The following is a 27,641-nucleotide window of genomic DNA, read 5'->3' on the forward strand; positions in this document are numbered from 1 at the left end:
TTTCATAATCTCAGAATTTTGATTAAACTTTCCTCTTTTTTACTTTCAATATCGGAAAAGGGTCTTCCAGGAAAAAAAATCCACTGTCTTCCTCATTTCACACTCTTGATTTTTATTGAATTTCACCATGTTCATATATTGTCTTATTCCTGCTCCTTCCAGTCAGCTAGCAGGAACAGCATGACAGACAGATCACATAGCGACCCCCTGTGGCGGCCCGTGGGTGTGTAATCCATCCCACCGTGCTGCTGAGGGTGTGTCTGCTACACCGCATGTGGTCCAGAGTTTGTTGGTTGAGAAGAACCAGAACCTGAGCGAACAGCACTACATCGTTTCAATCGACACATCTTGACAAATACATATTTACACCGACAGATGACTTTATGTTGCTCCAGTGAGAGAGATTTGGTGTCGAGTTTGTCTACCATAAAGCCATGAAAAAAAACATCCTGCAGCTGATTTGATGTCACAGATTCCCACATGAATCAACTCACATTAATACAAATGATTAGGCCCAAGACCATGAGAACAGTTAATGCATCATCACAATTAATCATCACGTTAAAATAGAATTGGTCGATGGACTAATTAGTCAAGAGCACAGTTGTTGGACCAGCATTCATTTGAGCAAAAGGAGTCAGAAATGCATAGAGGCCATCAATGTGAGAAGTAATTTGGACACAGTCTGATCCATGTCATTCGCTAGGTTTTGTTATGACAGATTGAACAGGAACTGCATGAGAATGTGAGGTAAGAACCCTGGCCTCTCATCCATCATCTACCAGGCTAAAAAGAACTTTGTTATGGTCCAGAATTACAGAGTGTGCGCTGCCTTGGCACGAGGTACCGTCCACAGAGGGCAAGAGAAGACACAGTTATTTAGAGTTCATCAGACTGAGGCTGGGGTGACGATGCACTCCCTTCAGGAGGTCCTTCAGTCACAGGGTACGGCAGCCCGACGACTGTCAGAGCTCATCCTTCTCCATCTGCTGGAAAGCCTCCAAGTCTTCCCGCCAATCAGCCAGCAGTTCGTCCACCGACTGGCTGCTCGAGTCTGTGTGGCCTTCAGCCTCGTCTCTCTTGTCAGAGTCTCTCTCCTCTTTGGGCTGAGCCGAATCAGCCGCCACCTCGGTGGGACTAACTTCCGCTTCCGTTGGAATAACTTCCTCTGCTTGACTTGTTTCTTGTGATGGAGGAACCTCCTCCTGTGAAACAGATTCGTCCAGCTCCACCGTGCTCGTTTGTGTTTGAGTGGTGGATTCGAATGAGGTGGGCGTTGTTGCCTCAGTAAGGCAGTCCTCCTCTGCTTCTTGCACATCCGCACCTGAAAAGGAAGCAGGGGCGAGATACTGAACTCTATACAAGAAGATGTGCCAGGACACACACACACACACACACACACACACACACACACACACACACACACACACACACACACACACACACACACACACACACACACACACACACACACACACACACACACACACACACACACACACACACACACACACACACAGCTCTTTCCCTCCTGTTCAGTCTGTAATCTATACAACATGCCTCCTGTAGTCATTCTGAGTCCAAAATAGAACGGTTTTCATCAAGAGGTTGTCAACCATAACAGCATGATGCTGATGGTGAGTCATGTTTCCCACAGGACTGAGCCTCTCTCACACAGCTGCACAACCAAACAGAGTCAACACAGAAAAGGAGTCTGAACAAAAATCTGTTCTATGAATTTGCAGGGATCTGGTTAAAAAAAGACAACTTGTCAATCTGTTATGGTTTGTAAAAGTAAGTAAGAAAACTAATCCTTAATGCAGCTACAGCCGTCTTTGACTTCCTTTTATTTGTCTGGTTAAGTTAGGTTGCATGAAGCCACATTTCGTTTCACTTCTCTGCAGCGTTTTCCCAAACAATTCATTTGACGCACATGCATGCCGACGAACGTCACTCTCAGCCAAAACAAATTCTGAGTAACTGGTTCACAGACTTGAAAGTGAAAGACAAGTTCTTTTGTGAAATAGAGAAATGCCATACATTCCACTTGCGGGTGCGCACACTACTGCAGCTAAAACTATAAGGTCTGACTGTCTGCATGGTTGGTTACAACTTCATGGACGATAGAACGAGAGTGATGGCAAGAGCGCGCACGCGGCAAATAGTGCTGCAACTAGTGCTGTACACAGTAATACAATGCAGCAATGGAGTAAAACCCCATGTTAGAGATCTCTTATTTTATTATGAGAAGTGTAAAATGTTTTTTGGTTCATTATGAAATTGTGACAGGACAATTTAGAATTTGGTGGGCCGTTACAGACGAGATTATTAATGGGAATCAGTGCTTTGACATGGTGAGATAGGGACATTAACGTCTCACAGCAATCGTCTCTATATGCTTATTACCATTAGTTCTAAAAGTTTGCCATTTCTGACATCAAATACAGATGAATATTTTAAAAAAGTAAACGTAGAGCAAAGATAAGTATGAGTATATAAGTAAGAGACCTGTCCTAAACTCTGAGGGGGAAATGAACAAATACTGTAGGACTGCACTAAACTTCCCCATCTTACACAAACAGAGCCCTGTGGATTTAGAACAAAGTGAGGAGAAGAGAGGTGGGGCTATTAAAGCATTTAAATATAATAGGGAAAATTGAGATTAACTCAAGGGAGAGTAAAACGTGCAGAATGTGGGTAACAGACAAAGAAAGAAGGAAAAGAAGAGAATACTTACTGCCCTCAACAACACTGCCAGGACCAGGTTTACCTTTAAATATGGCTGCTGCTTTTCCGAATGGGTGAGGGTTATGTAAACAGAGGAGACACCAAGAAAGAGAGGAGAGGAAAGGCACTGTTACACTTCACCACAGGGTACAGGGGGATTTGGCAAAATGGGGAAAAGAAAGAAAAGAACGGCGATGTGATATTGATAAGGGTGTAAATCTCCACCATGCACAATTAGACCCACAGCTGGTGGACGGCTCTGAAATGAGTCACGATCTCAGAGACTTCAAATAATGCCTGAATCCCTACAGCTCATCTTTATTTTATAAAGCCGACCACATAATGGGGCGCAGTCAGTGAGGAGCTATTACTACACCGATGTGATCAATCTTAACCAGAGAGATAAGAAGAATAGAAATAGAAAGAGCTCAAGCCATTAGGAAGGCATATGAGGGAGTGATGTCACACCTCGGTCTCTGGCTTTGTCGCTCATCAGCACTTCCACCTCCCTGTACTCCTTCAGCGCCTCCAACAGGATGTTGCCCTCCTTGTGGAAGAGGAAGAGGAGAGGCATCGTGACGTCATCTGTGTTGCGGCCGTCCCCGGCCATCTGAAAGAGGGGAGCCGTGTCACTGCTGCTGCCCTCGTTGTCATCTGGGAGAAGAGAAGAGAAAGGGAGCAAACGATGGGAAAGAGAGATATAATTAGTCACTTAATCGACAGACAGACAATTAACTGACAATGATATAGATCAACAATTCAATAATTCACTCCATTAACAATGATAGATGTGGTACTTTTACTGTTCCCAGCTTCTCTGCTGAAAGAATTTCTTGTTTATTTTTTTTGGAGGGGTTTGTTTGTTTGACCCGGTGAGCCTGGGAGCTGTGTTGTTTGGGCCATTCGCCCCTGGTAGAGCCTCCCAAGGCAAAGTCGTCCCAGGGAGGGGCCAGAAATAAAACGTTTCAGAACACCCTGATGAAACGGCGACAATGAAATTGGGTAACCTCGCTGAGAGAACAAGATCACAAATACAAGTGGCCGAAATTCATTTTCTCTGTTGGGGCTGGGCTCAGCCTTAGGGATAGGGCGAGGAGTTGAGACGACCGGAGGAAACTCCAAGTTGAACCACTGCTCCTTCATGTTGAAAGGGGACAGTTGAGATGGTTCGGGCATCTAGTTAGGCTGCCTACTGGGCGCCCCTGGGTAAACATAGAACTCGCTACAGAGATTACATATCCCATCTGGCCTGGGAACGCCTTGGGATAAGGAAGAGCTGAAAAGCGTTGCTATGGAATGTCTTACTTTTTCCGGAGATACACGGAAGACAATGAGTGGATGGATGTATAGGTTTGGCATTGTTTTTTAGACAAAACAGAGAATTTGAAGACATATCCAAGTTGGTCATTATTCACTATTCAGAATAAAAGATTCATTGAAAATATGGTATCTGTTATTTTATCTTTTGTTAGTTAATCTGTTACTTTAATGCGAAAGAAGCTCTGCCTAATTATTATTATGTCATCATGCAATGTGCAGAACCCTTCGACAGTCTGTCTTCAAGATAATCCAATTATTGAGCGCTAATCTAGTCACTGAGTAGTCATCTTCCATCTTGTGTCGTTAGCTGCTTGCACTCACCGACGACGATGCCTCCGATGGCACCGGCCTTCTGGATGTGTCGGGCCTTCTCTGCAAACATGCACTGACCCCTCTGGAGAATAGCGATGTGGCCCTGGACGTACTCAGCGTTTGTGATCTCAGTGCAGCCGCTGTAGGGTTCAGCCACAGTCACAAAGCCTCGCACCTGCACACAGGAGCAAAGAGGCAGAATTATTGTTCAGAGTGAAGGAACAAACAGTACGTAATTATGCTGTGTGCACTCCTGCAGTCAGATACTACATGATCTCTTCTGGTGCTGAAACAGAGAAGTCAACGTTTCTTCTGTTGGAATTAGGAATATATTCTGCAAGAGGAAGTTCCCTATTCAAAACACAAGATAACTAAGTGGCGCTCTTAGGAAAAGCCAACTGGAGGACAAGTCAAGTGCCCATTTGAAACCTGGCAGCTTAGTGGAGCTACAAATCCCACTCACCCCTGTGGAACTTTTGGACAGGTCTGTGCCAAACTGCGCTGGGCCGGCGGTCAGCACGACCCTGCCAGAGAACGGATGTGAGACGATCTGAATGGCTCTGGGAGGCAGCTGCTCTTTCTGCTGCTGGCTGGACAGCTCCATCATTTCCTGCATGAAGCGCACGCCGTCCTCTGCCGCTACTGCGCTCACTGCCTAGGAGTGGGCAAGACAAAGAGAGAGATCACTTTAAATTCAGGACAGAAGGAATACCATGGTTTTAAAGGTTGGGAGGTACACTGGAATACGTCTGCCACAGTACCTATAGGGCTATAGACACATCTAAATGAAAAGCAGCAGTAATAAGTAATTTAAAAGTATTGTAATGATGTATTTTATAATAACATCACCATGACGTTGTATATACCATATAATGAATGATTGGTCTCTTATCTTACTGATTGCAACAGTGCATTCTAACCATATGATCATGCATCTTGTATGATTGTGTCTATAGCCCTACATGCATATGCATATTAATTTTTGAACTATGCATGACAATATTTTCTGACTTCACTGTGACATCAGGGCATCATTTATAAAATTATATCATATGGTTATCAAGTGATGGGAAATCATTTTCTGATCAATATAAGCTTTAGATCATCTCTCTAGCCTATTTGCAGATATATCTTGGGAAATGTGTTTTTCAAAAGTTGAGACATGTGTCCCACTTTTTGAAAATAACTATCTTCACATTTTAAAAGGTAGTTTTTTTCTACTTAAGCTCCACAGATATAATACATTTTAAGAGATGAGTGTTTCGCAATATTTTACATATTTAAGGATTGGCTGGCTTTAAACTAATGATACTGTAATTACATGTTATTACACATGTTTGTCCTTGGTGCTACATTGTTGTACCTGTGTAGCGTGTTGGACCAGTTGAACCCTGCCATCTTTCAGGTGGATGAGACTGACGCCCATGCGCCTCAGCAACTCCAAGTGTTCAGGGTTGTTTGCCATGAAGTCCTGAGCCCTCAGGGGAGGACGGCCCATACCGGGCTCCCTGAAAGGAGGGTGAGGAGGAAATTGACAAGGACGTTATAAAAGTTGGACAAGAACTAATAGTTATATAATAAGTGCAAATACATGTCCTGGTTTAACTTGTATTTATGCACTTACCGGTAAGGAGCAGGACGGGGGCAGCTCTTGTCCACAGCAGTACGGATTGGTTCTCTCAGGTTACGAGGGTAGGCGGGGTCAGGAAACAAGAGGCGGGTGTTCGGGCAGGTCCAATCAAAGTTAGAATCATCCAGCTCCTCCTGTGACTGAAGTATGAGCATATGAAAGATATTGTTAAAGCGAATTGTATTATTACTTTCAGATCTTTATTCCTTTGAAATTATAACTGGATAGAGTCGATTACCGTTCTGTTTGAGGAGCCAGAGGAAGAGTGAGGGGCTGCAGAGAGAGACAGAGGAAGCAGGTGGGCCTCGGTTGTAAAGATGTAGTCCTCCACGTCAAAGGGTATGTCCTCCACTTCAGCAAACAGGAGGAACAGGTATTTGAACATCTCAGCGAGGAAGAACGAGTCCATTCTGAGAAAAAGAGGTTCTGTATGACGTACATCTTTAAATGCCATAATAGGAAACAGATTTTATACTCTTAAATATCAATATTAGCCTAAGAAATTCAGTAATAGTTGTTATCAGTTCAATGCTTCACATACTATAATCTCATGGTATGTAAATTATGGTATAGAGTGTTTATATTCTCACCGGTCCTCGTGGCTTCCAGTGCGCACGTCCTTCATGGCAGCGAAGCCGCAGGGAACACGGGCGAAGCGATTGAGGTTGTCCAGGATGGTGCGACCTGCCTCCAGGTAGTAGGGGTCGCCTGTGGCCTTGGAGAACGAGGAGACGGTAATGTGGTCATTACAGAGGATAGTACAACAACTATAAAAGGAGTAAAATCTTTTCAGGTGCAAGACTTTTCATTCCTAAAACAAGATGTATTTACAGTCCTGATGCCCCTTGAGAGTGTAGGCAAAGAAACTCAAGGTCAATCATTAAGTTGAGAACATTTAACATAAACTGGTGCATGAAAGACCTTTACCTCTGGACTGTGGCAATGAAAAGAGCACGCCTGCAGTACGTCGAGCTTCCTTGATAAATTACCTTGTAAAGAAAATAGGTGCTCTCTGCAAACTCAGGCCTCAGGGGATGTTGGGCCCAGTGTACCCTGAAATCAGTTGTGAAGGCCTGGGGACAAACGGAGAAGGACGAAGGGGTCAGGACACCAACCCAAACGTTGTAACTAGAACAGACAGAGCAACGGGAAATGCAGCAGTGTCATGTAAAATGGAGGTTGGTTTCCTATGAACCAGTTTAAGCCAATTCGTCATTTGACTCTACTTCAATGACACCAAGTTGTTTATTGTCGAGCAGGTAGAACCTGATATGTAGGTATTTTGTTTGTAGTTAGCTATGCAGAGAGACAGATTACCTCGGGGAGGAAGTTGTGCTTCTTGGTAACTTGGTACAACATCTCGTGGGTCTCGATAGCAGGACGGATGTCTCCTTTCAACACCTGGGACACACACAATTATGTGATGTGAAATAGACACAGAACTCAACAGGTACAGTACAATCATCACTTCACAGGATCCAGTCTTAACCTGCAGTCCAGGGAAGAAGGCGAGCAGAGAGTCCATCCAGGTGCGAGCGGGAAGCAGAGGTTTGTGAATATGGACGTCCAGCAGCAGAGGAGGCTGGCTGATGTACTTCATTATAGATGCATAGTGCTGAATAAGAGAAATAAAAAGATTGATGAGGTTTTAAAACAGGCTGAGAAAATGTCACCTGAGTAAGGTTTTGAAAAGGCAATATCTTCAAGTGCCTATACTATGTTTTTCAGGTTTTTCCCTTTCATTTAGTGTCATGTTGCTGTTTGTTGATGTAAAGGTTACAAAGGCTGAAGTCTGCAACAAAGGGAGTCCTTCTTTTACACAAATAAAAACGTCTCCTGAACACTGTTAATCGACCGGTTTGCATTCATGGCCAGTTTTGGTGAAGCATCAACCTCACTAAGTAAAATGGAACATGATCACCCAGCTGCTTGTTTGGCTCGACGAGACAACACCTTTGTTACCGTAGCCATTGTTTACACTTGATCAGGAGGCCTCTAGTTTAGGGGCATGGCATTTCCAACACACTTTAAGTGGTTGACCAATCACATTACAACAGAATGTAAGCCTATTTTATTTAGACCCCAAAAAATGATGACCCTGTAAATGCTTATGTTCAAATGTGTGAGGTGTGGAACTACACAGAACCCTGAAATGCACAAATGGAAAATGCCCCTGTGACTAAATGCTATTATGCACAGAGAGGTATCAAATAACTCTTTCAACTGTGTGTGTGTGTGTGTGTGTGTGTGTGTGTGTGTGTGTGTGTGTGTGTGTGTGTGTGTGTGTGTGTGTGTGTGTGTGTGTGTGTGTGTGTGTGTGTGTGTGTGTGTGTGTGTTTGTGTGTCCTTACGATATTGAACCGCTCCAGAAACATGTCATCTCCCAGGAGGATGTAGGCCTTTAGTAGGTATTCATAGTATGAGTCAATTCCTGCTCCGACTCCACTGTCTGGAGACACACAATCATACTTTACCCCATAAGACGAGAGAAATCACATGACAAACTAATGTTCGGTTTTCATTATCCCACTCCTTGTAGTCAAATCGTCTCTTGAGACCCAAAGACTCATAGCTGTGTTCTTAATTTTCACTTTCCCCCCATCGGGGCTTATCTCTTGTTTCTTTAACCCTGTTCTTCATTCACACCCTCCTCCAAACTGTCAATCACTCATGTCATTCTTCCTCTCTCTTCCAACTCCTTCTCTTCTCTCACCTCTTCGGACCCACTCTCCAGAATGGATGTTGATGGTGGTTCCCACCAGATTGCTGTTCCTCTGTCTCTTCTCCCACAGAAAGTCCATAGCTCTCCTGGCATGGGTCTGTGTGAGAGGGAAAGTGCACTATTGATTAAAAGTAAAAATCTTTCTGCAGTAAATGTCCACTGTTGTAGTGATTACAGTGATTGACTATGTGCTTGCTCAGCAATCCCAGGCTCTAATATGGTAACGCTGGGAAAAAGAATGAACTTTTTCACTAATAGATCAAGTTTTCATTATATTGGCTTGAATCAAATTCACAAGGATAAAACAAAGCTCTAACTTTTTTAAACAGCCAAAAATAGTTTATTCTATTCCACCTCAGGAGATTTAAATTAAGAGGCCTTTATTTCAGAAGGCATTTTGACAAGTCTCATAGGAAAACCATGATGTGAATATGATTATTGGTGGTTGAATTGAATTTGTCTGTTCGAGTAACTACTAACTGTAGCGTATAAGAAATGCATGAAAAGCAAGGGAACATTTATTTTTCAGCGATTCCTGAAGATCCCAAGAGTAAAGGGATGATAAAGGACAAGAGAAATGAAAACAAATATGAAGAGAATAAGAAACTGTGACGAGCAGCAATTTCAAATCTGTGCTTAAAAAAGGTCCAGTGTGTAAGATTTAGGTGAAAGTGATCTATTGGCAGAAATTTAATATATAATAATCCCTGTGATGTTTTCACTAGTGTGTTACGCTGAGTACTGTACATGAGTACGGTTTTCATCCCTGAGTCCAAGTGAGTGTTTGTGCAAATAATGAAGAAATCCCCCCCCCCCAGGCATTCGTGAGATATCATGTTCACGAGAATGAGATGGAAAGATGGATAACCTGAAATCACAAAGCCTACTGCCACGGCTGTCGTCAGCATGGAGAAACAATAAAATCCCAAAGTGTAACCTGGATGACACATAAAGAAAGATGAGCCATTTGTGAGGTGTGGCAGGTCAGAGTTGATACGGGTCTCTCTAAAGCATTCTAATAATTAAAACAGCTAATAGCTCTTTGACAGTGGTGACAAGTGAATGACAAGTTTCAGCAAAGAAAATATTCCAGGAGAATAAAAAAGGAGTTACAATTTTTTGTATTATAACAGTGCTGTTGGTAAATAATGAGTTATAGTCAAAAAGGTGAAATCCTTTTAGCCAAGAGATTATAATATATGCATGTATATAAATATATACACTTATTTGAACATCAGCAAAAATCTGTTTCCATTGAAGTTTAATGAGGTAAACCAACATTGTGATTGTTGATATTTCCATTGTGTTACTCATATCAGTGCACCATTCAAGTCAATATAAAGAGATTTAAAATAAGTAAGTAATAAGTGAAATACATAAATTACAACATATTAATGTGGGTATGAGAGGGTTTGATCATTATCTGATGAAACTGTAATACCTCAAACACAGGATCCCCAGTGAAGCGACTTAAGGCAGCAAACTCCAGGATGATGGTTCCTGCACACGCGGTGCAAGTGTCCGTTTCTGTGCCCGTTCTCGACGCAGGACCACTGACACCATATCTCAAGTTTACCTGTCGAGCAGAAAAAAAACATTAAAAAATGTAAATCATGTAGCAATGATCTGAAAAAATGCCGATTATAAATATATATATTATATAAATTTACTTTAATTAAACTGAATATTGTTTCTACTTTTTTCAACATACAGACTTTGACCGAGTCCAGAAATGGATCCATGATAAATTGAATCTTCTTACTAAGTTAATACCACAAATGTCAATGTTTTCACTTCCAAGCAGAACAATCATTGTCATGAAATAATACCCTATAAAATAAACTATATTCATATCCATTACATATTTTAAAACATGAACCTAAATAACACACAAGCCCTGTATGTATAAAATTCTTGATAAAACAACCCATTTTATAAGGTTTGCAGTATGTTTGCATTTGTGTCTGGCCTTAACAAGCTGAATCAGTCTGTGTATTTAGTGTGTGGGTCTGACTCACCCGGGGGTAAGGCAGGCCACTGCTGGTGTTGAACGCCGGCAGCAGTCGGAGACCAATGTCTTTGGCCATATATAAGAGCTCATCCTGGTACCACTGCATGTGCTGACCTCCCTCCTTCAGCATCACAGCCATGGAATGTCCTCCTAATAGACCACTGGACACAATAACAGGGGAATATCAGTACAACACAATCCACTGATGTCTTCTGTCTTCCGTTTTGCTGTAAATTATGTGGTGTATTTCCTAACAGCCATTATGTGTTGATAGTTCACTCCAATCTCACCCGAGGACTCGAATGTTGGTTTCAAAAACCGACACCACAATGTCGTTATCCAGCCTCACATCTTTTAAGACTCTCCTCACTGCAACCTCGAACTCTGTCGTCTTATTTAGAAGCTGGCAATGACAAACAGTACATGATTATAAAAATTAGGCTGAATTATAAACCTATTCACAGTCTAAAAGTGGAAGAAAGTACAATGGATTATGTTCAGAATAATTTATGATCAAATGTTTAACCAAGGAACTTGTTAATTTTTAACCAGTAACATTTATATTTCTCGCAGACATAATATCACTATCATTAAAAATTTAAAGATTTTCTTCCATATAATGTACGTCATTACTTCACTGTATATAGAATCAAATAAACTATATACTCACCACCAGAGTATCCAGAGTATCTATGAGGGTCAGAGAGAACCTAAAATATACAGAAAATAATTATTAACCAAAGGTGCTTAAGAAAATGCTTAAAACATTTGTAACTGAATGAATGTTATTCAGCATGTATTAGTGCAATCTGCCTCCACCTTCCCTCACTATTGGGAGTAAGAAAAAACATAGAGCTGGTGCAGTACGGTACTCACTTTCCCAGAGCGTCGTCTACGTCACCTCGACTGGGTTCAAGCCCTCGTACTCTTCCTCTACACGTCAGAGGCATCAGCTCATCCGCTGGGTAGGCGTGGTCCTGGCAAACACAAACAAACATGCTTTTAATGCCTTGATCGGACCTTCAGTTCTTTTCTCTAGGTGTTCAGCTCAGTCTGATTAGTCCTCATTCATCTTAAAATACACACGATATGAGACATGAAAGGAGTTTCGAAGCCGCATTTAATACTTATTGAGTGTCATTAAAACATCAGCAATTTTTCTTCATTGCACCACAGTTACTCTTTTACCAGATATAACATGATATAAATACAAAGAAAACACAAATATAATCAAGTATATGGTACTTAAATTTAAGTAATATACCCATTTCTATGTAAAATGTAAACATAAATGCAAATCTGCTCTGTATTGTTTATTATCGGCAAACACACGCTGATAGTGATATGTCTGTGAAAGGCTCATATCGACCAACAGATAAATCAGTCCAGCTCTACAAGATTTGTCCTGAATTAGGTTAGGCAGCAGAACAAATACCAAAGTATGGAATTCTTTCTTTCTTTGAAGAACTTACCATGTAATTCTGATATGCATGGTCAAACATCTCAACCACTTGGTTCCTTTAGTGAAGAGACAGAAGACACACACCAGTCAGCATATTGTTTTTCCTCAAATTAATTTCCAAAAGTGCTGTAAGTTTTTCTGAGCTCACCTCAGCCTGAGCTTCTCCTCTCGGGACATGGCCTGTCCGAGGCTGCACAACGCTCCACTCAGCATCAGGAGGAACAGTACAGGCGCCATCGTGGTGGACGGGAAAGACCACAGCACTCAACAACAGCTTGGCTCTCAGTTAGTCAGTCACTGAGCAAATATCTAGTCATTACCACGGCCCTAACCAAACAGCACCAAATAACGAAGACAACAAAGAAACGTAAACCTACTGCCTCCCATTTGAGTTATACATCATCTTCAGTAGTAATATACAGCATCTGAAATAAATCCTAGTTTTTTACTCAAGTAGAAACCTCGCCACTTACTCTCCATCTGTGTGTCTCTCTCTCTCTCTGCAGTCACCTGCAACAGGACTGTGACCGATGAGTGTTTGTATACATCAGTGGAGCTCCGTGGCACAATCTGTGCACTTACACACGCAATTGCTATGAAATAACTTTGCAGGAATGTTATTTAAAGTGACCAGAAAATACAGTGTCACTGATGTTGACCTTATCTCGAAGTGCAAGGTTGTTCCCAGTCCTACTCCCAGCAGGTTGCTCGGTCACACCTGTTTACTTTGCCACACTCTGACCCGGACCTATGCCGACACGGGACACGTTGTGTGACACGTTGACATGCCAAAGACCAACATCACAAACATCACGTCACTGAGCAAACCCGTTTAGTGAACATGAATCCAGCGATCGGAGTATGAAAATGACAGTGACCGTATTGTCAGCGATTGTTAGACAGTCATCGGGGAAATTAAAACGTAGCAGCATTCAAGACACAGCGTCATCTTTTAAGACTAGTTGTTCAAACCAACAAAGCGAGCAGCGCCGTGTTATCTTCCCTTGTCTTATTTGTTTACGAGCCCGGTCCTCGGGTCGTTTACTTCATCTACAGTCTACAGCAGATTAAACCCAAAAGTCCAGCTAACAGCTCTTATAGCCTCCGGGTCATTCCAGCTCCTGTTGTATCCCCTTTGTCTTTTAGAAATAAAGTTCAAGATTTCCTCCTTTGAATTGTTTTCTTCCGTCACCTAATCAGCCAAGAGCCGCACTTGTAATCAGCCAGTTAGCTAGCTGTGCTAACTAGCCGAGCTGGCGTCCGCGGACAGACCGACAACACAACACAAATCAACAAAAACTACGTCCATCGTGGAGCCGCGGGCCTGTTCGGTCGGTCTCCGCTGTCCTTTGGGTGTGGAGAGAATATTTTAACCGTAAGCTGTAGTTTAGCCGAGCTAGCAAGTGCGATACTCCGGATGTCCCGATGAAAACGTCCACAACATCCGCTTCCTGTTTGGAGGAGCAAAGACGCCCTAGGTTTTGCTTGTCAGGCATCATTTTCTTAGCAGGCTGATAATCAAACAACCTGTGCTTCGTTGAGATGCGCAGATTTAACTCAAACCGCAGTGAAAGCTGTTTATTAGGCACATTTAATATAATTCTAAGAATAAACTGTTGTTTTATGGCTTTAGAAGTGTAGACACAACCAGGCGGAAGAGTTGCCTGAAGGAATACACGTGGAGAAACAAAATCCCTGCACACAACAGTCCCGCCCATTCTCCCCAGTGTTGCCTTTCATGGTGGCTCTGAAAGCTCGGAAAAATACCATTCAGCGTCTTTAGCGAAGCCAAGCCATTGCATTTGTAGTGAATAACAAAATTAAATCTATTATGAAAAACAACTTTGAGACTATATTTGTTTTCAAGTGATACAACATTAACAAATCCTATGTTTATTATTTCAGCCATCAAATTCAATGATGTAATTAATATGCAGAGTTACATATCATTTAAAATAAAAGTTCTGCTTTCCGTCAATTTTCTTTTTAAGTTACTGACAACAATGATGGCAGCTTTAGTCATTTGTAAATAATACAATTCAAGATGAAATAACTTTTTTTCCCAAACGTTATTGCAATTGCGTAATTTCCAGTGGTGCATAAGTGTTTTAGACTCACTAAAAACATTTACAAAGAAATTGATAGGGCGTAAAGTATTAAATATTAGAATTAAAGGATAAGGCATACATTATTGGATAGTATAATAAAAGTACAAACTCTTTGTGTAATTAGTGTAAAGTACATTTGACAGTAAAGATAAAAGTTTGATTCAACAAAAACTAACAGTAACAAAAGTAACAAACTATTCAGCAGCAAAATATTTGTTAAAGGAGCAAAAATATTGCACACAACCTGCGGATTAAAGTGACAGATCGGTTCATAAATTGACAGTATTAAATTCATATTTATACCTGCCCATGATGGCAGTCAAGTTAACTGTGTGTGTGTGTGTGTGTGTGTGTGTGTGTGTGTGTGTGTGTGTGTGTGTGTGTGTGTGTGTGTGTGTGTGTGTGTGTGTGTGTGTGTGTGTGTGTGTGTGCGCGTGTGTGTATACGTGTGTGAATGAATCAGCACTTCTCTGATGGGAGGAGTTTAAAGAGGTTATCAGGTTGTGTGGTGTGTTATATGATGTTATTTAACCGTCCTCTCACATTCAGTGATGTGTAAAGATTCTCCTGTGGTGGCAGCTCAATGTTAATTACGTCCGGTACTGTTTTCAAAACACACTAGACATCTTTTTTGTTGGTGTCCGCTCTGGTGCAGATGTACCAGACTGTCTACCTGTTTAACTACTCTCCATTGTGTATCTTTAAATGATGATAGGCACCATTTTTTGGGAGGTTGGTTATTCTTAGCCTCCTTGTAAAATAAAAGTCGTACCTCACCCTTGACTGCACCCTTGTCAGTCCAGGTTAGGTTCTCCAGGGTGTGTCCCAGAAACCTGAAGCTGACGACAAGACAGTGTGTGCTTTTGGACGTTTAAGTCCATCCTTATTTTTGTTATCTACAGGTCCCTTTTGGATGATACACTCTGTACAACAAATCAGTGTGTGGATTTGGATTGGTCAAAGTCAAATACAGTTTGTTTTGGTTTTAATCAGTTATTATTTGATAATATAATGGAAACACAGGCTAAATGTTCAAATGTGAGCTGGATACTTCCTAATTCATAACAAGAGGACAAACAATTGTATATCTACTAATTTCGGTACCTTTACAACAATTGACTATATTTCCCTTGAAGTTTTGCAGCGCCATTCAATGCAAATATGTTTTCACATTATGACCATATCAACAAATATCTGTGTCCTAACACCATAGACTGTAGGCCTATATATTGTATAGATGGACGACATGACAGCTCCCCAAAAGTGAGGCCAAAGCACCTTGATCGCTACCTGGTGACTGGTTGCAGTATAGGACAAAAACCCACCTCCTTGATGTTACTGGATAGGGACATGGACTAAATTCAAAATTCAAAATTCAAAATTCAAAATAAAAGTGAAATACAGTTTTCTCAAAATTGTTTTCTGCCATTTTATTTGGTTCTCGCCACACTAATGTTTGTTTAAGCCTTTTCTTGAAAGTTTGGCTTAGTTATTTGATGCTATAAAAACAAGGGAAATGTCATGATTGACAGCTGAGACTAACTCACGATCGGTCGAGTGTCTGCTTTGGCGGGGATGTTACTGTGGCACCCCCACCCCACCCCCAATCGCTACTTTGCAGACTCCAAAAGAGCAAGATGGCACCCCTCGTATTTTGGCTTCATTTCTTGATAGTGGTAGGAAGTGGAGAGATGTCTTCCATCTTTTTATACTATCTATGGAAGTACAGCAGTGGTTCTCAAACTTTTTCTGTCATGCCCCACTTTGGAGCTAGAATATTTTTCATGCCCCACCCGCTCCCCTGCCCCAACAAAATTATGACAAAATGGGCCACGTTTAACATGTGTATTTACATAACATACACATGAACATTAAATTCACATTACTTTCAGGAATTTCTGATGTGCAAATAAAAAAACTTTTTCAAACAACTTTTTGTGACATTTGTCGCTTTTTCAAAAAATAGAGAAAAAATAAAGTGTGTGAGTGGGGGCACACACACACACACACACACACACACACACACACACATTCGCCCGCTTTTTCATGCTGGCCTGATACGATGATGATTTAACAAATTAACGTGACGTTCCCTCACGTTCACGTTCAACATATGAAAACTGATTCGTAAAGTTCCCCGTTCGCGAAAAATATGCACACACACTAACCAACTTCAAGATTAAAACCAGCCAGCAACGGCTACTAAAAGTCACTATGTGAAGGCCACACATTCTCCACATATTCAGCCCAAACTGCCCCCACCCCTGTCTAACATACTGCATTTGTTTAGAGTTCAGTTTCATTGCCATCTTCACAGACACACACACAAAGAAAAACATAGATTTGAGTCTTAACAACATGCACACCACTGTACAGGGAGCCACTGCAGAGGTGGCTGCAGAGCCGCGGGTTGCCGACCCCTGGCTACGGCCAAAGAACGATTTGTTTTACTGTTCCACCTCAGAGATGCGGACGTCAGAACATTAGTTCCGCCTCACACCCCCCCCCGGTCGCGAGCCCCACCTGTTATGCCTCCGCGCCCCACAGTTTGAGAATCACTTAAGTACTGTAACTCGATTCCCTCCCTCAGGGAACAATGGTTACAAGCATAACCTCCATGTTGTTGTTTGGTCAGCACATTGTCAGATAAACTCATTTAAACCTCCAAACATGCTGCAAATCCATAGGAAACACAGTCTATGTGTTCAGAAGTGAGTTGGTTACTTCCTTATTCTTAACTAGAGGAATTGCATTTTTATATCGGCTCATTTTCGTGCTTTTTTAAACAATTGACTACATTTCCCATGAAGCATTGCGGCATCACTTGACTCTTCAGATGTTTTCACATGACGAGGACATCAACAAATCCTTGTCTCCTGGAAATCCAGTTAAAACCAGTAACATGCAACTTCCCCCAAAGTATAAACATTGATGTCCTGAGCCCACGGAAGGAAAAGTCGTCTCTCAGGTAAGATGTCGCTCACATTGTACATTTGTTTAATCGTTGTCGACGGTTTATTTAAATTTCCGCTTTATTGGTCGGTCGATGTAACTCCACACGTCTGTTCGTGTTAACTGACCGTGTAGCCTGTAGGTACATGGTGCAACAGTGCTGCAAGTTTGTCTTTTACTGTCAGGTTAGTCCGACTTTAAATGTTCACACAGGACTGAGAAATATATCTCTGTCTATCTGTCTCTCTTTCTATCTATCTATCTATGTGTCTGTCTGTCTGTCTGTTATCTATCTATCTATCTATGTGTCTGTCTGTCCTTCTTTCTACCTGACTTTCTTTCTGACTTTCCTCTCCCTGTCTTTCTTCCTGTCTTTGTTTCTCAAGTAGCACTTCTAGTCACTTCAGACTTTTCCCAAGTCTTATTTCTTACAAATGTTATTCTTAAGTGTGTTTCAAATATTCTGCTTTGTTGAGATCATCCACCCACATCAAAATGTGGGACATGTCCAGATGCTGATAATTGCACAGATGACCACTTATTGTCTAGCGCCACAGATGTGTCCGGTTATGAGGGAAGTGTGCTGTCTGTGGCTGATTGTCCACAGAACTCAATATTCATCCTTCAAACAGCAGGGGTCTAAACAGGGGTCTGCAACACTGTCTGTACATGTGCTGCCGATGAAATCCTCCTCTGCAAGTTTCATCCAGATGTTTTGTTTACTGGTGTATAACATTTAATGTTCGTGTTGTTAGGTGAGTCATGGCTCCAGTCGCGGACAAAAAGCTGACAGGACTTGTTGCAGCTACATTCACTCCATTCACCGCTCAAGGGTAAGCAGCCGTTAACCACCACTTCCCCTTTGTCTGCTGTTTTTCCAGAAGTCCAGCTTTGACTGATGTATTTAGTGTGAAAGTGTTCTCTGAGTCAGTTCCCCTGTAAAAACAAATTCTAAGTGAGGAGTGAGTGTGAAGACATTTGAAAACTGTAGCCGCAATACATTCCAGTACACTGTAAAGAATTGACTGTAGAATTAACAGTAAATACCTGGCAAAAAAGTTGCCAATAAAGTACTGTAAAATTACTGTTAATTACTGTAAAAAGAATTACAGTATATAACAGGATACCTTTTACAGTTTTTTGTTGTATATAAATTACAACAGTTTCTTGTTTGTTTGTTTTTACAGAAAACTGCAATTATTTGTAATCTAGTTTACATTACCTTGTATTCTATTCAAATTACAGAAGTCACCTGGCAACTAAAGTTGCCAATAAATAGCTGTTAATACTTCAAAATACAATATGATGTTGTACAATTCTTTTAGTTTATTTTTATTTATTTTTACATTAGCAGTTTTGCAAATTATGCATATTGTGAGGTATTTTGAATGAGACCATGCATACTGTTTATCCAAAATTCATCTACATTGCACTAAAGTCTCTTCACCTGTTAAATAAAAACGGAGCCAGAGCTGCAACAAAATAAAACTTTTATTGATACTCAATACAGTTTAACAACGTTTTAAGTACATGGTGTTCTTTTTTTCAGAAAAGCTCTTAAACGTAAATTATATATCTTTGGACACTGGCCACCCAGTGGAATTCACATTGACCAGAGAACATACTCGGCTTAAAGGCCCAATCTGAAACCAGGACCTGAGGTAGAAATGTATTAATTTTTGGTATAATTTAACTTTTAGCTAACCAGCTAAAAAAGATGACCTTTATTCAGTGTGTTTGGAAATCTTAATATATCAGCCAAAGATGTAAATACTAATAAAATGTTAAGAGAAGAACAATGTCCAGTCACATAGTGAGGAGGAGAACAGTCCTCATGCTTTACGTTTGACTTACACTCAAAGCCATTCAAAGTCCATTAATCTCTTGAGGAGAGAAGAGACACGAGGACTGACAGAGTTGTTCTTGTTTTCACGCCCCTTCCCACTTCTTTGGCTGACCAGCTTTGCCGTCTTGGTGCCTTTGGTTGGATTGATTCCAACGAAACATCTGAAATCACAAAATCACACGAAAAGAAACTTCATGAAAAAACTGCGCCGGCAGCTCCTCTTAAAAGAGGGAGCCGAATCCATCAGGTTGTTCAAGACAAGATAATCACTTGCCCATTTAATATGAAAAGCAAAACTTCACAAGATTGCATGAGCTGACCAGCAGTGATATAGTTGCATCAACATAACCTCAGGCAGCAGGTCCTCTGGTTTGAGATTTCCTGACCAGCTTGCAAGGACAACAATCGCATCGCAAAACATACCGAAGTAACATTTTTAGTATTGACAACAGAACTATATTTAGCGTATTTTGCTGCTTCACGGTGCTCCTATACCACTCATTGTATTGGAACTATTTTGTTTGTGAAACACAGCCTGGATACACACTGGAGCCTTTTGTGGCTCCAGTGTGTAGTAATACTGCCATTCAGTAACAAACAAAATTGTTCCAAAGTAAGGAGTGGTCTGAGGGCACCATAAAATGGGTAGGAAAAATCATTAAATATTCAGTTAATATATATTCTGTTGTGGATTACTAAACATATTTTTGGCATGTTTGTTGTGGTTTAAAATGTTGTTTGGTAGTTGTCCCAGTTTGCTGCCACTGTTGTTGGGCTAGTCATGAGATCTTCAATTGAAGGACTCTATGCCCAGGGTTATGTCCATGCAACGACGTCAGTGCTGGTTGGTAAGCCTAACCCTTAAGACAAAAAATCCCAACTATTCCTATCACTGAATTACTAAATGGGCTCGTTACTTTTGTCTTACTTGGACAACTGCAGAGGGCAGCAGACAAAGGCAGTTTATGATCTAACATCATTTCTGTTGCCTTCCACATAAACATATCCACATGTTTAACTGTTACATAGTCTCGGTCTGTGCAATGCTTAACAACAGATTTAAAAAAAACTGTATACACTACCTAAGACGATTAGTTTCGGAAAGTCAGGAAGTGTCAGTGTTCTTTCGACGTCAGCTGCTGTTGCTAACACCTACAAGAAAAAATACATTAAAAAAAATAGCTTAACTGTTGAGGGTAACAAGATCATACCAATATAATTTTCAAAAGCTTCAATGTATAATAATTTCAAACTTGCATCTGCTTGCAAAAGTTATACCTGCTAGAACAAAACAAAAAAACGGTATTGCAAATCAGCCGACTTGGCTCACAGATGATCAGTGATCGGCGGGAAAAAACAGCAGGTCTGATGTCCTCCCCCAGTACTGACATGTCAGTATATATCTGGGAGGGAGTGGTGAAATATAATCACTGATGTGCCATTCAGCTTGTACACCATTAATGGACAATAATCAAGGAGATCTTCTTGCTTAACACACATGTAGTTTGAGCCCTGGACTACCCCTGTTAGACTGTGAATACCCAAATCAGCAAGTTCCACAACCAACTGCCTCCCCACAATAAAGTAGACAAGATGAATGCCAAATGTCCCTATGTTCAAAACACGACTTAGCTACAATAATGGAAAATTGCAGTCACTGACTGTTCAATTTAGGCCAAATCCCATTTCACCCAGCTAGCGCGCTAGCGTTAGCATGCTAGTTTTAGCGCGCTAGCGTTAGCATGCTAGTTTTAGCGCGATGTTACTGAGCTTAACTGCTCCTCTAATAAAAAACCATCCTGGTAGGGTTGCATACTAGCTTTTCAATTTCAAATGTCATTGATTCACTTTAAGTCATTCACTTTAGTAAGTTGTCACTTTAGTAACTGAAAACAATAGCATTGGTTTAATTAAGATGTCAACAATGTTATTACAATGACATCCCAACAAAGTTGAAGCCCATATTAATTTTGTAGGCAATTTACATTCAACTTACTTATTATGTAGTGGCTGGACACGGCTGTTGCTCCTCTGCTCCCATGCTCTCATGTCAAGGTCCTCTTTCAAACCGCCTCGTGCAACGCAATCGATATCAACAGTATTTAACTGTAACATGCACCATCTACAGTCAGAATACAACTGTAATTTTACAATGTGTTATTGTGGAAAAATTGTACAACGACAGAACAAGAAGTTACTGTAAAATGTTACTGTAGAAACTACAGCCATTTGTTACAGTGTAGATCTGGAGCACTATAGCATGTTTGGTATTCTTTTTGCCAAATGTGTGGGCCTATATTTTTTACATTTTCCCAAAACAGTGAAGTCAACCTATCAGAGATTGGACCTTATATTGACTACTTGAAAGAGAAGCAAGGTGTAAATAACTTGTTTGGTAAGTTTACATGTGGATTCTTTTTTTTTTTATACTTGTCATTGTCTGTGTTCCCACCTGAATCCCTCATATCGCATGTTTTGCCTTGTTGGTTTGTAGACATAGTTCATGTGTTGTCCCTCTTTCGACCATATTAACCTGTATTTTTAGGTAGAGAAGAACAAATTTAGTGACGGGCAGTGTTGGATAGTCAGTTTAGGTTGGAAATACCAAACCTTGGTCAGTTAGTTACTTTGGTACTTTTGGATTCCACGTACTGTACCAGCAATTATTTAAAAAATCTATAGTAATAAATGTACCTGTGAAGTCATTTTATATATATATATATATATAATATATATATGTTGACCTCACCTTTGTTCATAGTAGCATGTTGCTCCTCAGCTAACACAGCTTTATCTGACCTTTCTTGCCAAACAGGATTATATTGTTTTGTCTCGAGGTCTGTTTGTAATCAATCTGTTCCAATGTTAATTTCACACCCTGCTCAAACTCAATGACCAGTTGTCTCCTCGTACTGACACGTATTCCTTCCTGTAAAACCTGTCTTTGTGACCAGCAGAGGATGATTGCGTTTCTCTCTGTCCCTCATCATGTCTTATATGTTCTTTCTAATCTCACTGTCATTGTCTGCATCACTGCTCATTCCACTTGAAATTGTTTTGTCCTGGTAAATATTGCACACTCAGGCCTGGTGGTTTCATCCATTTTGGCCAAACCTTTTCCTTCCCTGAAGGTCTGGTGGGACCAGGTAGGCTAAGCTTGGATATGTAGGTTAGGTTATCATCTTATTTCTATATACAACATGCACATGCATGTATTTTGCTTTGCTTTATCTCTCTTGTTCTTATTGATTATGTATTACTTTAATCTAGAATTTTATTTTGTGAGTGCTGATTCATTAGAGGCAGATTCAGGTCAGATTTTTGTCTTCTTTTATTTTTCCTTAAAGAAAGTTTACTTTATGCTTTTGTGATGTTGAAACTTCTATGAGTAAATAAGACAAGACTTTGCTTGTTTACAGTCAATGGCACCACCGGAGAGAGCATGTCTCTCAGTGTTGCAGAGAGGAAGATCCTGGCTGAAGAGTGGTGTCTAAAAGCCAAGGGCAAGTAAGTCATCACACGGCCTCTTCATCAGGACATTTGTCCATATCTGCAAAATAATGCAGGGCCAAGTAAAGCTGATTGTGAAATTCCTTTTTCGTACATGTGCTCGCATGTCTCCACAGAATAGATCAGGTGATTGTGCATGTCGGCTGCATGAGTCTGAAAGATTCCCAAGAACTGGTGAGTTGTAATGTAGACATCAAAATGACACATGACTAAAAAGAATGTGTTCTTCATAAATCAAGATCACTAGGTATAAACCAGGCTTATTATAGTAAATCAGACTTATTTCTAAGAACTTCTGTTTCATAGAGCGTAATTATATAGGTCTATTATTAACAATGAAATGTATCGCTCCAAATGAGGCTAGTTTTCAAGTTTATAGCTTTACCTTAACCAGGATTAAAGAATAATCCTCCGCTCTGAAACACAGTTTTTTGTGTTTCAATAAGTAGATGCACTGCAGTTAAACAAAAATCAACAAATAAAAAAAAGTTTTGTTGATATTTTGTTTTCATCACATTTAATGTAAGTTAGTTATAAAAGCATGTCCAAGTGTATACATGTATAAAAAAACACCTAGAGTGATAGAATATTAAAGAGACAGCATGTCAGATGTGAACCCTATGAATAAACCATAAATACATCTTGTTGCTCTGTGGTCTTTTATTCTGTTGGTATACAAATTACTCTGCCTCTTCATTGGCTTTTGCCTAGCTAATGTAAAATGGTATGATTTGAATCCCAAATTCTTTTAGATTTAACAAACAAGAAATAATGTGTTGGTCAATGAACCTAAGAGGTGCTAGAAGGCTAATGTTGGTATTGTATATGCCATGGAGGAAATTTCATGTCTCTTCCACTTCTTGTTCATCTCCAGACTCGTCACGCTGCACAGATCAGGGCTGATGGGATAGCAATCATTTCCCCCTCTTTCTTCAAACCCAGAACTGCAGGTACGTTGTGGGAAAACAGGAAAATGTTCATGATTTAGGCTGAAAGGTCATATACACAAATGTGTTGCAAACGTGTCCCACCATTTACTTATTGTATTCACACGACAGCACTGTATAATCCAAGAAAACTCCACTGCACTTTTTTTCATGACCATCGTTTTTTCTTTTCTTTAGCTGAATAAATCTACCACAGCATTTTATATTGGGCATGGTGTTGTTTGACTAATATTAAAGTACGATATTTTTGATGCTTCCTATAGTTCATGACACAGTTTGAGACAATACTGTGTGATATGAAGAAATAATCATTTCTGGATTATACCTCGTGTGTGTGAATTCAATGTGTAATCATTCATTGTTGGGTTTAGCAGATGTCAGTAATGTGAAGTCCCTTGTGTCATTCTATCATGACACTAACAAACCTAAGAGTTGGTAGATGTGGAGGTGTTTGTTCAGTAAGACTGCCACTCCCCTGCTGGTACTTGTCCAGTATGACGCATTTGCACAACCCGCACACACACAAAAGCACAGCCCTGTGTACTTTTGATCTTTTGATATATATTTTCTCCTGTACGAATACCAAAAAGACAGATGGAAGGAATGTGAAGAGGGGCTGGGGGTGTGTGGGATCTCTGATGGTGTTCCGGGCTCTTCTGAGGACCCTCTGCTGATAGAAGTCCTGAACCCTGAAATGAATTGAGAAGCTGCAGTGTACATTATAATTAACAATAAACAACAATAAAATAAACACTAAAACAACATTTTGGTCAGTAAGTGTGATAGTGACGAGATTTTTAACAGTAAACCTTCAGTTATTCTTCCCTCGGATAAACAATATCATGAACAGAGATCAACCTGTCATCTGTGCATGTACAGTAAGGGCCTGTGGTGAATATATCAATGCAAAACTTGCTACAGAAGCAAATTCACATGCAGAATATATTAAAAGTAATTTACACACAACAGAGAATATCCTCAGGGTTAAACTAGAATTCTATTAAGCTGCACCAAGCAGATATCAGTCCTGTCGATATGCCTGATCTTTTTTTCCATCAACGTGGTAAATCTGTGAAAATGTCAAAACCTGCTGACAAACAAACCAACAAACAGGGATGGAGATATAACCTCCTAGGCTGAGGTAATTAGAGAAAACGGGTGCAGACCTAATATGATCCTATTTTGTAGTAACATTAAATGAACACACACCATTGACTTAAACACCTTTAATATTCTCTGAGACGGTGGATGTTTGTTTCTCTCTAAAATGAAATACCTGACTAGACTTCTTTACAGAATCTTATAGATCTCAACTCAACTTGTAACAAACACATTTTCATCTCCAATTCTTGCAGTCGACAAAGTTCAGTTTGACGCTATAGAGTCGCCTCAATCCTATTCCAGAAAGATGGTCTCTTTTTTAACTGTTAAAATGCCTTTGCAGGAAGCACTTGCAACATTTTGACTTTTAATGCTTTTTATGATGTATTTGTTCCTTCTCACCTTGCTCCAGATGTACTGAGGACGTTTCTCCATGAAGTCTCTTCAGTTGCTCCAACCATGCCTGTCTATTACTATCATATTCCATCTGTCACCGGTGTTGATGGTCAGTGCTACTGATGACTCATTTTGCGTTCTGGTAAAAAGCTTGTGAAAGGTTTTGACCGACGGCCTCCTCACTGACTGGGACATGGTCTGTTTGTTTCAGTGCTGGGGAGGGATGTGTTGGAAGGTATCGAGGAACTCATTCCCTCCTTCAGTGGAGTCAAGTTCTCTGGCAGTGACCTGATGGACTTTGGCCAGTGTGTCAGCTACAGTCAGCCCCACTGGTCATGCCTCTACGGTGTGGACGAGGTCAGTCTTCTCTCCTTCTGGTCCATCTGCTTTGGGCTGAATTCGTTTATAATGAAGTTTTATGACGCCACGACAGAGTATTAGTGCCACTTAAATGGAAAAAAAACCCGGAGATTTTGAGAACAAAGTTGGCATTTTTCAAGAATTAAGTCATAATTTTTGGCTACGTGAAATTCTAGAGGAGTTATAATGCCTATTATGACTTTTTTCTAATTAAATTACCTCTTTATTCTCAAAATCTCCAATTCTTTTAATATGGCCCTAAAACTATGTTGTACTGACTCTAACCAAGAGCCAAATAAAATAATTTATATCTAATTATTCCACAGCAACTGCTTGCAGCCCTGGCGATGGGAGCACACGGAGCTGTTGGCAGGTCAGTTTGTGATCTGGTATTTGCACAACGCTTTGTATCCTTTCACGCTCTGTGCCAGTTGTTTACATATAACTTCTTATTAATATCTCTGTCCACAGCACGTATAACTACATGGGATGCCATGTCAATGAGCTCATGGCAGCATTTGAGAAAGGCGACCTTGTCCAAGCAAGAACAATACAGGTACCATCCATCACCCTGTCGCTGGTCACAACCTCTCATTTGACATTTTTTACATTGACTTTGTTGATGTCTGACATCTTTGTTTCCTTTCCATGAACAGTTCAAGATGCAAGAGCTTCTCAGTTATGCCAAGAAACTTGGTGAGTGATGGTTGTGTGTATCATGATGTTTTTGTTACTTAGTATAACACTGCACAAATGCTCTTGGACGTATACTGAAGCTGCTTCATTGTGATTGACAGGTTTCGACCTGGGAGTGAACAAGCAGCTGATGATCGAGGTGTCAGGCCTGTGTCTGGGGCCTCCTCGAATCCCCGTGATGCCTTGTCTTCCTAGCCTAGCCCTGTCCATTGTGCAGAAATATCACAGTCTTTTCCCTAAATACTGATTTGTTGATTGACCCTGTAAATCCCTCTGTCACCTCACCGTCTGTCCAAAAGCTGAAACTCTGAATCAGACGTTCACACTTTGCTACAAACCTTTCCGTTACATCAGCTAAATGCTGTACTTAAGTGGTGCTATGCAAATAATTCCAGGAGCACAGTGAGAAAAAAAACAATTCAGGGTTGGGTATATTTGTAATCAATCCAAAATTATCTATGAATTATACAACAATTAACTGCTTCTAAAGGTCCTGAAACTTATATATATATATACATAATATACACTTTACTGCTGCGATAAAAAACATTCATGGGACTTTTGTCCTTCTTTGAATATTCTCCTATTTCTCCTATACTATTTTATGGGCATTCTCTGTTGACAATACCTTTTTCAAGAGTTATTTTTCTTTTGATTGGGAAACTTCTTCTCGATTAACAAGTACTGTAATTACAGCATTTATCATTGATCATGGTTTGAAGTAAAACTAACTTCCATTACCTGGGGAAATTTATGGAACCCAGGACTGTCACAAATTACCAGTATTATTTTCCAGTACTGTGCTATATCGCTGAATCTCATTTTGGGAATTTAAGCACACAAAGCATCCTTTTGTTGAAAACTTTTTTTTGCCTTGAAAATCCCAGTTATGGGAACCCCCGAACGTGAGTTGACCTCATCAGGGGGAGGCTGAGGGAGACAGAAGGAGCATTTATACACAATAAACCTGGTTTCATATATTAACTGTCTGACACTCCAAACAGAGACTAAATAAATATAAGTAGTTACAAAGGAGCGTCAAATGCTGATAAATGAGATTCAGTTTTTGTTTGTTTGTTATTAAATGTATACTCTCTAAAGGGAAATGTGTTCCATGTAGATGCTTTGCTTTGTATTATGAGAAATCATCACAAATGAGCAACTGTTAAATACACTGATCTGTTTGTTTGTACACACTGAGTCATGACTCATTCTTGAATGATAATATCACAAGGCCAAGGAATGTCTGAGACCTGCTAATACATGCAGGTTAGTACATGTGGCTTGTGCGTCTGTGTGTGGTCCAAGTATTACTCATGTTGTTGGGACCTAAATCTGTTTACAGTGTCACATTGTGGGTACTAGTCTTCCTTATGTGGACTAAAAGTAAGTCTGACGTAAATCATTAAATTTGAAGGTGAACACATGTATGAAAGATAAGATTATGGTTAGGTTTAAGTTAAGTTTAGGTTTAATTTAAGGGATATGATTAGGTTAAGGATAGGTTTAAATTAGGTTTAGGTCACGATTAGGTTATGATT

The 27,641-nt window shown here is 40.4% G+C and overlaps 2 protein-coding genes across 4 annotated transcripts; one reads left to right on the forward strand and one right to left on the reverse strand.

Annotated features, from left to right (window-relative positions):
- Nucleotides 1-91: 91 nt before the first annotated feature.
- On the reverse strand, nucleotides 92-13,643 carry edem3 (ER degradation enhancer, mannosidase alpha-like 3). Of its 2 annotated transcripts, XM_047342994.1 has the most exons (22): nucleotides 12,658-13,643; nucleotides 12,333-12,511; nucleotides 12,195-12,240; nucleotides 11,599-11,699; nucleotides 11,393-11,432; nucleotides 11,013-11,125; nucleotides 10,730-10,883; nucleotides 10,153-10,287; nucleotides 8,703-8,808; nucleotides 8,341-8,438; nucleotides 7,479-7,604; nucleotides 7,307-7,390; nucleotides 6,979-7,062; nucleotides 6,580-6,704; nucleotides 6,228-6,399; nucleotides 5,984-6,129; nucleotides 5,723-5,867; nucleotides 4,823-5,014; nucleotides 4,369-4,534; nucleotides 3,196-3,381; nucleotides 2,738-2,785; nucleotides 92-1,324 (listed from the first exon to the last, which is right to left on the reverse strand). In XM_047342994.1, the coding sequence occupies exons 2-22, from the start codon at nucleotides 12,419-12,421 to the stop codon at nucleotides 966-968; spliced, it is 2,715 nt and encodes a 904-aa protein (XP_047198950.1). In that variant the 5' UTR covers nucleotides 12,422-12,511; nucleotides 12,658-13,643; the 3' UTR covers nucleotides 92-965. The 2 variants fall into 2 exon arrangements, with proteins under 2 accessions (XP_047198950.1, XP_047198951.1); XM_047342995.1 differs by lacking the exon at nucleotides 2,738-2,785 and having other exon boundaries at nucleotides 12,333-13,642.
- Nucleotides 13,644-17,103: 3,460 nt separating this feature from the next.
- npl (N-acetylneuraminate pyruvate lyase (dihydrodipicolinate synthase)) lies at nucleotides 17,104-27,292 on the forward strand. 2 transcript variants are annotated; one of them, XM_047343013.1, is made up of 12 exons: nucleotides 17,104-17,260; nucleotides 18,000-18,077; nucleotides 21,412-21,485; nucleotides 22,510-22,597; nucleotides 22,717-22,774; nucleotides 23,475-23,550; nucleotides 25,061-25,153; nucleotides 25,256-25,401; nucleotides 25,731-25,777; nucleotides 25,876-25,960; nucleotides 26,061-26,100; nucleotides 26,202-27,292. In XM_047343013.1, the coding sequence occupies exons 2-12, from the start codon at nucleotides 18,007-18,009 to the stop codon at nucleotides 26,345-26,347; spliced, it is 924 nt and encodes a 307-aa protein (XP_047198969.1). In that variant the 5' UTR covers nucleotides 17,104-17,260; nucleotides 18,000-18,006; the 3' UTR covers nucleotides 26,348-27,292. The 2 variants fall into 2 exon arrangements, with proteins under 2 accessions (XP_047198969.1, XP_047198970.1); XM_047343014.1 differs by lacking the exon at nucleotides 21,412-21,485 and having other exon boundaries at nucleotides 17,115-17,260.
- Nucleotides 27,293-27,641: the final 349 nt, after the last annotated feature.

The sequence above is a fragment of the Hippoglossus stenolepis genome, chromosome 14, assembly GCF_022539355.2.
Source record: "Hippoglossus stenolepis isolate QCI-W04-F060 chromosome 14, HSTE1.2, whole genome shotgun sequence".
Classification (NCBI taxonomy): domain Eukaryota; kingdom Metazoa; phylum Chordata; class Actinopteri; order Pleuronectiformes; family Pleuronectidae; genus Hippoglossus; species Hippoglossus stenolepis.

What these genes read in the sequence shown, in the direction of transcription:
- npl (XM_047343013.1), top strand. Translation starts at nt 18,007, where the DNA reads ATGGCTCCAGTCGCGGACAAAAAGCTGACAGGACTTGTTGCAGCTACA. An exon ending in ATCTGTCACCGGTGTTGATG is followed by an intron (nt 25,154 to 25,255) that starts GTCAGTGCTACT and finishes TGTTTGTTTCAG; the next exon opens with TGCTGGGGAGGGATGTGTTG. An exon ending in CAGTTATGCCAAGAAACTTG is followed by an intron (nt 26,101 to 26,201) that starts GTGAGTGATGGT and finishes TGTGATTGACAG; the next exon opens with GTTTCGACCTGGGAGTGAAC.
- edem3 (XM_047342994.1), bottom strand. Translation starts at nt 12,421, where the DNA reads ATGGCGCCTGTACTGTTCCTCCTGATGCTGAGTGGAGCGTTGTGCAGC. An exon ending in GCACCTATTTTCTTTACAAG is followed by an intron (nt 6,705 to 6,978) that starts GTAATTTATCAA and finishes TCGTTCTCCAAG; the next exon opens with GCCACAGGCGACCCCTACTA. An exon ending in ACTGGAAGCCACGAGGACCG is followed by an intron (nt 6,400 to 6,579) that starts GTGAGAATATAA and finishes TCTTTTTCTCAG; the next exon opens with AATGGACTCGTTCTTCCTCG.